The 12,257-nt window shown below is 32.6% G+C and overlaps 1 protein-coding gene across 11 annotated transcripts in view; it reads right to left on the reverse strand.

Annotated features, from left to right (window-relative positions):
- Nucleotides 1-12,257, reverse strand: part of GluCl (glutamate-gated chloride channel) — a 37,514-nt gene continuing 25,257 nt past the window's right edge. For 5 of the 11 annotated variants that reach the window (XM_006560170.3, XM_006560173.3, XM_016915985.2 and 2 more), the window contains 8 exons: nucleotides 8,521-8,590; nucleotides 8,279-8,432; nucleotides 8,117-8,199; nucleotides 7,784-7,918; nucleotides 7,540-7,692; nucleotides 7,028-7,308; nucleotides 6,078-6,113; nucleotides 1-4,926 (listed from right to left, as the gene is read on the reverse strand). In XM_006560170.3, coding sequence (XP_006560233.1) covers nucleotides 4,693-4,926; nucleotides 6,078-6,113; nucleotides 7,028-7,308; nucleotides 7,540-7,692; nucleotides 7,784-7,918; nucleotides 8,117-8,199; nucleotides 8,279-8,432; nucleotides 8,521-8,590 — 1,146 coding nt within the window. In that variant the 3' untranslated portion in view covers nucleotides 1-4,692. The remainder of the gene's footprint in view (nucleotides 4,927-6,077; nucleotides 6,114-7,027; nucleotides 7,309-7,539; nucleotides 7,693-7,783; nucleotides 7,919-8,116; nucleotides 8,200-8,278; nucleotides 8,433-8,520; nucleotides 8,591-12,257) is intronic. The other 6 variants (XM_006560168.3, XM_006560169.3, XM_016915981.2 and 3 more) reach the window with 4 other exon arrangements.

Consider the following 12,257-nt stretch of genomic DNA (forward strand, 5'->3'; position numbering starts at 1 on the left):
TTTTTTTTCTTTTTTTTTTTTTTTTTTTCGATATAATATCGTGAAAAATAAACACGTTGATGACTCGCTCGCTCATTTTCTCCAAACAAAATCCCGAATCGAAACGAAAAAACGTCATCTTCGATTCATCGATTCATTCTTCCCTTTTTTCGCTTTGCTACAATTTTGAAAGGTGACAACGATTAAGATCATCGACACCGTGCCAGGCGTTTCTTATTTGCGACTCTTTTTTGAATTTCTTTTTTTTGTTTTTTTTTTCCACTTTTTTTTTTTTTTACGAAATAAACGCGCTAAAAACGACTCGATGCGAAATTGTTGAAAAAGAAAAAACACGCATTAATTTCTTCTTCAGAATTTCACATCGTTGTCGCTCCCTCGATCGTTTCTACGTGTTTGTTAATTTTTCCTTTTTTTTTATTCTTTTCCGTTTTTTTCTTTTTTATATTTTTTTTTTTTTTTATTTTTTTCTCGACGATATTAAAACGCCTGGAACGATGTGCAGTCCGATATTGATGGGCGTACTCGTCGTACCGATAATATAAAACGTGAACGTGATTGCCTGGTTTGAATTACAAAGAATGTACGTGATACGCGTTAGTCGCGGATTACAATTTACCGTTTATTATTTATTTTTGTGACCAGTCCGACGATTCGTTCTCATCCATCATTAATCATTTAGACAGTGATCGACGATGATTTTTTTCTTTTTTCTTTTTTTTTTTTCACGTTCGAGACGAATACGCATACGTCTTTCATTTTTTTTCTTTTTTCTTCTTTTTATCCTTTTTATACTCTTTTTATTCTCCTTATACGATTATCACTGCCCGGAGAGAACTTTCGACGATTAAATGATTTTTACGATTTTAAGTTTTAATATATTGTTCTCATTATTTTTTTTTTCTTCTTCTTCTTCTTCTTTTTTCTTTTATTCAATTATTTATATTTATCTGCATGGTCACGTCTGTCGCACGGTGTATTCGATAAAATCGAAATTTTCAGTTTAAAATTCGGGAATTCATTCAGCGCGTTACACCTCGTTATTCACGATAAGAATACTTATATACAATTAATTCATCATAATTGGTTTTTTTTTTTTTTTTTTTTTATGTCAGTCGTTATTGAGCAGGACGTTATACTGATCCGACATTGTGCTATGATTAAACGGACAAATCAACAAGAATGAGCAAAACGGAAGGACAGCGTGAAACGACGATAAAATTAGCACAACACTCTTCCCTTCTTCTTTTTTTTTTTCACCCTTTGTTCTTTCCCTCTTTTTTTCGCGTGATATCTGTACGCTGTGTTTTTTCAACATCTTTTTATAAGTCGTTCCTTTCGCTTTTTCTTTTCTTTTTTTTTTTTCATTATTCTTTTTCTTTTTAAATATCGGTGTTATTTTTATCCTCGTCTATATATATCGTTCCTCTGATCTAAAAATTTTTTTTTTTTTTTCTTTAACGATCGAAGCATCGAACTATACTCAACGACGAATCGATAGTGGCGATACAGTGGTCGGAAGAAATAAGAAGAACAATAAAAAGGAAAACGCCAGAAAGGATATAATTTTCTTCTTCTAATAATTCTTTTCTGTCGAAAGGAAATCTATTGCGTCTTAGAGTTGGTACTCGCGAGAAACGAATTTATCGCATGCAACGAACGAAATAAATAGAACACTTAATTCTACTATAAAGTATACGGAATGTAAAGAAAGGTCTAAAACTTTTTTTCATCGAATTATGTATTTTACTCCGTGATTATATTCGAAGATCCAATTTCTTTTAAGAAATTAACAATGGATACGTAAACACGTAAGTTTTGAATTTTTTAATTAAACAATTTGTTAAAGGAAAAAAAAAATAAAACTATTTTTAATTTATTTGGAAATAATCTCTTTTGAAAATCTCGTTACCTCGTTATTAAGAATTTTTTAAATAATTTTTTTGATAAAATTTTATTACAATATTTTAGACCCTTTCTTTGAAACATCCTGTATTATTATTTCCGCTCGATGGAAGAATTCTCGTTATGGCGGATAAACGATACGATTGACAATCGAAACAAAGTTTGCACGCAAAAACTAAAAAATCATTTCAATCTCATCCCCTTCCCCCTCTCCCTTCTTTCCCTCCCTCTTTTCTTCCGTTATTATTCGCAACGCTCTTCTTTTTTTTTTCTTTTTCTTTTTTTTTTCACTCTATTTTCTTTTTTTTCCTCCTTTAAAATCTTTCCCTCTCGAAGGATACCTTCGACTCACATTTCGCAACACGCTTGCTCGAAAAGAAAATTTCTACGCCTCCATGTCCCGTGATGGATCGCGTCACGCTCGATCCACTCGGTTCAGTCCATTTTCATATATATATATATATATATCTATATATATATATTTTTTTTTCATTTTTTTTTTCAATTTTTTTTCTTTTTACGATTTTTTCTTTCCACCTATATATTTCACATTGAACAATATCCTCAGTCTCGACTGGTCAATGAGCAATACTTTAGAGATCCCGTGATCTCGAAAAAGTCCAAAGGAGAGCAACGTCTGTGTGTGTGTGTGAATGTCTGTGTATTTATGTGTGTGTGCGTGTGTGTAAATGTTTTTACGTACGTGTGAAATAGAGAGAGAGTTTTTTTTTGTCATGTGTTTGATACTACCGCCTCGATCAATAATTAATATCTAAATGTATAATCTCTCATGATAATGCGACTTTTTTTTTTTTTTTTTTTATTCTCTTAATATCAGCTAATTGTCTCCTCGAGAATATTACTTTTCTCTTTTATATATATATATATATATTTTTTTCATTTTTTTTTTTCTTTTTTCATCATTCTTTCAATCTTCTTTTTCTTCTTTTTTTTTCTTTTCTTTTCTTTTCTTTATCTCTTTCTCCTTCTTCTCTTTTGATTCAATCTCGACTCAATGTCAATCATTGGATTCTTTTTAAATAATAATATATGATCGACATTGATTCGTATTTTTAATTCCGTTTAGACTGAGGATTTTTTTTTTTTTTTTTTTTTATACACAGGAATCATTTGTTGCATTAACGATTTACTTTACTCAATTATAATTACGTTATATTATTTATAAATTTATCCATTCGCATGTAGTTCGTTTAACAGGCCGTGGCTATACAGGGCCCACACTACATTTGGTTTTCATATCCTGTGGCACGCGGTCTTCCGAAAGTATGTTACAGAGGTGTGTGTATGTGTGTATAATAATAATATATATATACGGTCGCGTAAGAGAGCTTAAATCTTTATTTTACCATTTTCGTTTTTTCCCGTTGGTTTTTTTTTCTTTTTTTTCTTTTTTATTATGTATATATATATTATATATATATATTCATTCATATATAATATATCTCGTCGACTACTTCCTACCGTACCGAGCGTTGTTATTTCGTTGCGCTTTCCTTGGTCTTTTAATGTGGTCATCGAACTTCAGGCACGGATTATTGAAAAGTCTTCTGTCCAAGTACACTTTGTTCTCGATTTTATATACCCTTTATATATATACCATTCCTTCCTTTCCTTCCACTCTTCTCTTCCAAACACAAGCGTACGAGCGAATCTCCCAACGAATGCGTGTTCCCCCTCCCTTCTATTCTCGAAATATCGACATAACATCACAAGATATTATTGACGCGAACGTTATACGCTCTTTCACATACTCGCGATAATATTGACAAAGATGACACGTAATGGCGTACCGCGTGGAAAAATGGTCGCAATAGTACGATCCACGGGGACACGATCCGTCGAGGCGGCTCGACCAGACAAGACTTTATGATTAAATTTTATTCGACGTAGACTGATATCACCCGCGTATACACCTTTCCACCCCTCTTTCCCCTCTCGATCGTTCTCTCTTCTGATCCACTACGCGATTAATCCAATCCAATAATGATCTCGATACGCAATAGTCTTACTTTTGCATATGAAGATTTTCGTCACCTGCGAACAGATAGGTGGACCAATATCCCAAATTGAACAAGATAAACATGAGGGGGAAAGCGATACGCGAGACGAAGTCAATCCCGGCGGTACCTTTCGCTCGGCAGGTGAACCAACGTCGCGGTAAAAGACCCCAACAGCACCTCTCGGTACGAGGAAGCGGAAATCGTTGAAAACGGCGGACATCTTGTGGTGGGGTCGTGCGAACAGTCGCCGCGGGCGGTGAGGGCGTAGCCCTGCGAGACGCGGTGGGCGAGGGCGAGGGTGAAGGCGAGGGCGAGGGTGAGGATCTCGCAGGGCTTTTGCACGAGTGCCGCGAACCCCTTGGCGAGCATCGACCGCTACCTTCGACGTTGTGCAACGACGAGAACGAGGGAGATCTCGGTTGCTGTGCTTGATGTATGTGATAACGCGGATGGTGTTTGTGCCTCTGGTGGTGGTGGTGGTGGTGCGATGGTAACGATTGATGCTGGCCAGATGGCGCGGGCGGCGGTGGCGGCGGCTGTTGCTGCAGGTGTTGCTGCGACTGCTGTTGCAGGTTAGCGTGTTGATGCTGATAGTGTTGATGATGGAGGCGACAACTGTGGTACGGTGGTTGCGGTTGTTGGTGATGATGGTGGCGTGGGCGCGAACGATGATGAGGTTTGGCGGTTGTGCTTGTTGTGGTTGTGGTGTGAGAATGATGGGAATGGCCGCGAGCCACGTTCCTTGATCCCAGCGCTTCCTCGTCGACGTTCACTCGTTCTGCTCTTCCTCCCGAAACAGGTACGTGGACCAGTACGCGAGATTGAAGAAAGCGAATACGATGGGGAAGAAGATCCGTGAGATGACGTCGATGCGCTTGGACCTCGTCGGGAACTTGGACAGCCACGACCTGCAGCAGTTTTTTTTTCGTGGTTGCATATGTAATTCGCAGTGCTGCATCCTATCCACCGACATGGTATCCTCCGGTTGTCGGACCAGAGGTTTCTGAAAAAATTACCACGATGTCCGGACATTAGTCGCGCCTTTCTATTCGCCTTTTCTTTCTTTCTTCGTAAATTATCGATTCTCTTTTTCTCGTCTCAAGATATATAGGGAAGAATGAAAATTATTACTTTTCTTTACAGTGACTCGTTAACTTTGCCAACGATACTCGACATTTAATTTTAATCGATTCTAAAGTACTTTTATTTAGGAGGAATTATATACTTTCATTAAAATTGAGAAGATATATAAGAAATATCAAGTTCTACTCCTTGATTTATAAAATTATTTTAATTTTTGTCAATTTTATTATCGATGACGAGTCAACGGGTCACTGTATACGAGATTAAGAAAATAAGATATATTCGCAAGATATGTATAATTTGTAAAATACTATTCTCCAATAAGAGAAAGTTTTAAGAGGAAAGATCAATTGAGGAAATTTATTCACAACTTCGTTTATAACGGAAGTGGATATAACATTTAACATGTAAAGCTAATTGTGGTGCAAGTTTGTAGAAAAGTGTTCTGCACATTTCCTGTGTACATTTCTTTCTTATATGTACATGCATTATATTCTCACTTTTTTTTATGGAATATTTCACAACAAAAAATGTTGGAGACATTAGGAGAACAATCTAAATTGAAAATATTTTTTCTATGGATCTGTTTCTTATCAAGTGATCTAAAATTGTATAAACATGCACATCGTATAATATTCCAATGATATCAAAATGATCTAAAAACACATCCAACTTTGATTAACGATAATTGAAAAATTTAACTTATATGGAATATGTGAATAAATATAAAAACCTAATAAAAGTTTGTGTATATTCTTCATCGACTTAAATGAACTATCATCGAATAAATATTATATTTATTTGTTTTTTCTTACTATGACTGTATAAAATATATCATTCTAGTGTGAATATAAAAGAGCTACCATAAAATGTAATGATATCTTTTTTCTACCTATACAATGTAGCAAGCATTTGTCATATAAAAATATAATGTTCATTACCATTAAACTATTATAGCATGTATATCTCTAGAATGATCAATTATTCAAATGCTGAAAGTCATATTACTGTATGAATGTAAAAATCAAGTTAAAGACATAAAATACTAGACTTTTTAAATGAATTATTTACCTGTAGAGAATGTTGAAGTGGTCCATCATATCCGGTCTAGCAGTTTATAATAATAAAAATAAAATAATAGAATGAATGTACGTTGTGACAGCTAGATTCAGAATTTTTCAATTTATATATACTTCAGGCAATTATACTGTTAAGAAAAAAAAAAAAAAAGAAAAAGAAAAATAATAAAAGATATAACATCTTATGATTAATGCTCTATGCTTATAAAATATTTTATATGCAAATAATTAAAATATAGAATGATTACTATAAAAAAAAAATGAAAAGAAGCTCATTTCCTCGATAAAAGCTAATTTTTTTAATCATCGTTTTACCATTGTATACATTGTATTCGAAATGCAGCATTTTATCATTGACCAAAGATGAATGCCGGGAGGAATGTTGCAATCTTTTTTCTTATTTTACCATTTTATTATGCTATAGAAAATCATATATTTAAAAAAGATAGAATAAAAATAAAGAAATCCATAAGAAATGAAAAAAAATCTAAAAAGATTCTAATGAATAGTAAAAAAACAAAGAAAATTTATTATTATAAAAAAATATTTGATATAATATAATGAAAATATATAATTTAAAAAAAAAAATAAAAAAAAAAATAATGTGCTTTTAACATAAAAAAATAAATGAAAAATATATTTAATGAATTAGGTTATCAATTATTCTTAACACGAAATAAGTATCAGAATTATATCATCAATGAATCAATGTGCTAATATTTAGGATATTATATATCAAACATTAATAATATGAGATTTACTAAGGAATAAAAAAAAGGAAGACACAATTTCCATTCTATAGACACTTAAGACAATAGGAACAATAAACACTGTTACTTCTTTTTTTTTTTTTTTTTTTTTTTAGAAAGGGAAGGAAAAGAAAAAGAAGGTATAAAGAAGCATTTGGGGCTCGAATAACTTATAATATTCTTGTATACTGACCATAGCGAAATTTGACGAATTATCTGGTTCGACTTGATCAGAGGGTAGATCCATCGATGTGGATTGTTCCGTTTCAGACGGCGGATATTTTTTCTCTATGTTATCGCTGTGCATGTCGCTCCGCGACGCATAATTTACTAGAGCAAATTCGAGGAGAGCGCCGAATACAAAGGTCAAGCATACGCCTGTCCAAATATCGATAGCCTTTGTATAAGAGACTGGTGGCAGTGAGGCATTTATTCCTGACGTTTGTGTAGCCATCGTCAACAAGGTGGTCACACCTAAATATAAGAATAATTGATCAAAATAAATTAAATAAATAATTGATAATTCCTATTATGAACCTAATTCAATCTTAATTAATTGAAATCATCAAAGTAACAATGTAGAATAAAATAAGAAAGATAAATAGATTTATATAATAGTTTTCATAGGTTCATTTTGGAAAATTATATTGGCAAAAATTTGATCTCCTTTTTGAATAGGGACATTTACGTCTACTTAAAGGTTACCTAGTGAAACTCGAGCTGGTACAGCACTTTGATCGAGCCAGAACGATACCCAGGATACAATAACGAGCATGCAGCAGGGAATGTAGATTTGAATAAGATAGTAACTGAATTCTCTCTTGAAGAGCAAGTCAACTTTCAAGCAGCTGTACTCTCCTGCAAATTGATCAAATCTTTCATTAGCTTTATATATAATAACAGTTTAATATAATATAAAATAAGAAACAAAAATGGACAGTTCACGGACCAGTATTCGTCTTGCTGTTACAATAATCAGTAAAAAATTTCTCCAACGTGAACCGAGGCAGGTGTAGGTTTTTAACAACTTGGACAGGATCTCCTTCCTTCCATAAGAAAACCAAATCATCTGTTGTCCAACCATCTAAAAAAAAATCACATATTAATGAATATCTTTTTCTAAAAGATAAAATTTATATAGAATAAAAATAAAATCAAATTTCTCTTTGTATTATATTATATTACACATAAGAAATGAATCTATGCTTATAGATTTCTCTTTGTATTATATTATATTACACATTACAAATTTAATATATATTTTTTATTGCATAGTACTTACAACTTGCCATACGCAATGAGCAAACTTGTCGATCCAAGGGGTACAATTTTAAATTCATCGGACATGATAATGTTAAGGATATCCTGAAATACACGGATATAAGAATAATTTTAAATCATTAAAGGAGAATATTTATGTATCGATTATTATTATTATTATTACCGTATACTGTATAGAACGGAACCATTGGGAAAAATACGAATGTACACATTCGGCATAATAATATTGTGAAAATGTCCTTCTTTCTCATTCGAAAAGAACAGATCTGGCATCCAAACACGACTCGCATCCGTTAATGTTAAATATTTTAGACGACCTGTAACAAAATTTTACAATATTAGAACGAAAAACGAAATTAGAAAAGTAGAAAAACATGTACGTAAAATAATTAAAGTTCTGTATACCTCCAAAATCATTAAATCGTAATCGTTCATCCAGCCATTGTTCCCGGAATGTTAACTGTACAGAATATTCCTGCAGAGAAGAAAAAAATAAGAACGATTTAATCGAGTGAATCTTGAAATCGTAGCAAAATGAATAGCAAATAAATTATGCTCGAAATGATCGTTCGAAATTTCTATATATAACGGTTTCTTGAATTAATTGTGAATTAAACAAAGAAATAAGGCAATTGCGAAAGAAATTTCAAAACAGACTTAGAAAAGAAAATATTTTCGTTTATTCGAAATAAATTTTCCAAGTATTTTCTTTTCTCATTAAAATTCATTAAATATTTCGATTAATTCTTTTAAACGTCCAATGTGAAATTTCTATGCAATTTCTTCTTTCTAATCATGAAATCAATCTACGGAAATCAACAAGGAAGAAAAATTAATGAAAATAATATATAGCTGTAAAAATTAAAGATTTATTATGCATAATTAACTTTGTATTTTTATGTAATAAATTTGTGGAATTTAAAAATGTAAGTAGAGTAACTTTTATACAATTTTAACAAAAAATCAATTTGATTTTACTCATTGATTACATAAAAATTATTTTTACTGACCTGATCAACGTTATGAAAAATAAAAGGGGAAAAATACTTAAATATTACACTTACTATTAATTTCACAATTGATCACTTATCCCAAATAATCTTTGAAAAAAGAATTTATTTAAAAAAGAAGAAAAAATTCATTAATCTAATAAATCTGACAAATTCTTGCAAAGAGATAAATTTATACTCTCAGGTGTATACGATTCAGTATTACACGCCTAACACATTGATAAAGACGGATAGAAACGTGGAGAAATTTGAAAGACGAAAGAAGAGAGAACAGTAAGCTGCATCAATAAACGTGAACGAGGTCAGTAATTGCGTAACATCAGCATCTTAAAGTCACCGACTGACTTTCTGAATTTTTCCCCTCGGAAAAATAAAATGATCGGGCAAAGCGTTCCACAAAATATTACAAATGTATATCGGGAGAGATATTGAAATGATTCCACCGAAATCCATCGAATCGGATTTTCTTCTACATCCGATCGAACGAGAAAATTCTGACAGAATCAAATAAAAGAGAGGTGGGGGGAGAAAAGAAAAATGCCTCTAATAAAACAAATTAACCAAAGATATCTTTCTCCTCGATGATGATAATAATAATAACTCCTACCTACTCGATCGTACTTTATATCAGCCTTTTAATCGAACGGAAGTATGCGCTAAGATACCTCTTCGTTCGACTATCTTCAACGCTTCGTGAAAAAGAAACAAAAATAACAATTCAAATAACAATACAATTCAACAAAAATTCGATCCTTCCCCCCTCAAACCCAATCACTTTTCACGTTCTTTTTTTTTTTTTCATTTGTCCTTTCAAAAGGCACATCCAACTTTAAACGGACAGTTCTTCGCTGATAGAACGATAAGAAGGAATCCGCGAAAGATGTTCTGAAGACTGAGAGAGAGAAAAAGAAGGAAGAAGGGGGGCGGAGAGAAAAGAAGAGAAAAAAAAAAGCCGGAACAAGAAAAAAGATTAACCCTGGACGGTTTTAGAGGTCGTTTCAACGGCAAAGAGCACTTCTGCTCCGACGACGAAAGGTCGTGGCAAATTTTTTCTTCTCTCTCTCCCTCTATCTCTCTCCGCCCCTTTTTTTTCACCTCCTCCTTCTTCTTTTTTTTGACCACGAAGCGTTAAAGAATCAAGGCCGCGTGGATATCTTGCTGGAATGAAAAAGTCTCGTTGCCGGGGAAAAAAAAAATGTGAGGGGCGTAGAGGGATTGTGGACCAAGGAGGGGGTGCTATACGAACAAACAATGATGTTGTACGGGTTGTAGTTGTATACACCGCGTTGAAGCAAAATAGTGAAAGACGCATGCAATCGAAGCAACATCGAAGCTAACTACCAGTTAGGCTAGGAAACAATCTTAAATCTACTCTACTGTACACACTATTGCTACTGTACGTGTCTGAAAAATTATCAAGATATATATATAGAAAGATATATGTATGTACATTGCAAGTGGACAACGCATGCATGTTGGCTCACAGTTTCATTTTATCCTGGCTGGATCTGTCCCTGTTGACGGCATCCTGTCTTATTTATTTATTTATTTTTTTTTATTGTCTTTTTAAACATTTGTTTATTGCTTGGAAGGGGGGTTAATCCAAAATTTTTTCTTTTCTCTCTGTCATTCTTTGGTGTTTTTTTTATTTTTGGACTCGAATATCTTTCCTCGATTCTTGGCAGCGTGCTCGGAATGGAAATTAAAATTTAAATCCTTGTTTCGTTTTTTTAATTCGTTTTAAATATATTCTCTTCCTTCTTTTGTTTTTATATCATATCGATTTTGTTCTATTTGATTTTATTTTATTTTTCGTTTATTTTTCGTATCTTTTCTTTTCTCTCTCGACGATTAATTTCTGGTTGCGAAATCACTTACCATTATCCACGAGAGTTTCTGAAAATTGAGCAACATGTCGCAAAAGGAGGATTCAAAATGCCTCCGAAATTGCTGTATTTTTATCTTGTACTCTCTCTTATTTTCCTGTTCCGTTTATTCTCTTAAAAGCGCGATCGCTCGAACCGATATTTTGGTATTTTGTTCCTACTTGTGTGTCGACAGGTTTTTTTTAAAAAAATTATGACTTGGAATTACGTGGGAAGCACACAGTGATTTGAGAAGAAACACTGTGGCAAAGAGAGAAAAAAAAAAAAAAAGAAATTTGAAAAATAATCATCTCCTTATACACCTACGTATCAAAGTACGACTAAAAAATTATTACATTAGATTCGTTTTATTTCGAGAAAAAAATCCAATCGTTTAAACAACAATCGCTTACTTTTTTTCTTAAGAAATTGTTCAGCACAATTTGTTCGATTATATTTATAACGTATCGAAATAAAAATCAAAATTAATTCATCGGATATGTTAAACAAATATATATTACGTATATTGATAACCAATAGTCAAAGTGAAGAATGGTTATATTTTTATATTATTTTCTTTTGAACAAATCTTTTATATAATAAAATTTGTAAGAAAAATATTCTTGGTAAAATAATTTGAAAAATTCGTCACCCTCTCTCTCTCTCTCTCTCTCGTTTCGATCGACCGAATGATTAATTGATTTTCCTTCTCCCGATTTCTATGCACCTACCTGTTATGTATACGTTGTGTTTATGTGCACGTGTGTGAAAGGTAAAACAGGCGCACGACACAGTTCTTTGTTTCACGATACTTAATTATTCGACATCTTTTGATCGATCTGACGTTACGAAAGTGATATATCTTAATAAGAGTTCATTCAGTCCATTCACTTTCACTTTCATGAATACATTACACGCAAGTAGTACGAGTCAGCTAATAATCCGACTCTATCGTATTTTCACCGGAATGAAAGAGAATTCTCCCCCCGAATCTTTCTCAATTCTCTTGTCCCTCAAGAATTAAAATTCATTCTTCTTATATATATACGATAAAAATTTTTGTCAATTTTTTATCATTTGTGAAATTTTGAAACAATTCTTTATCATCGAATATCTGTTATTTTGTTATGAATAATTCATAGTTAATCGCTTGAAAAAAATATTATTTCGAAGCCATCCTAAAGTAACGTATGAGTCAATAACTATATATATAATCCAAAGAATCCAAAGAATTTTTGGGCAAAAAGTATATATGATTAATTATAAT

The sequence above is a fragment of the Apis mellifera genome, linkage group LG14, assembly GCF_003254395.2.
Source record: "Apis mellifera strain DH4 linkage group LG14, Amel_HAv3.1, whole genome shotgun sequence".
Lineage (NCBI taxonomy): Eukaryota > Metazoa > Arthropoda > Insecta > Hymenoptera > Apidae > Apis > Apis mellifera.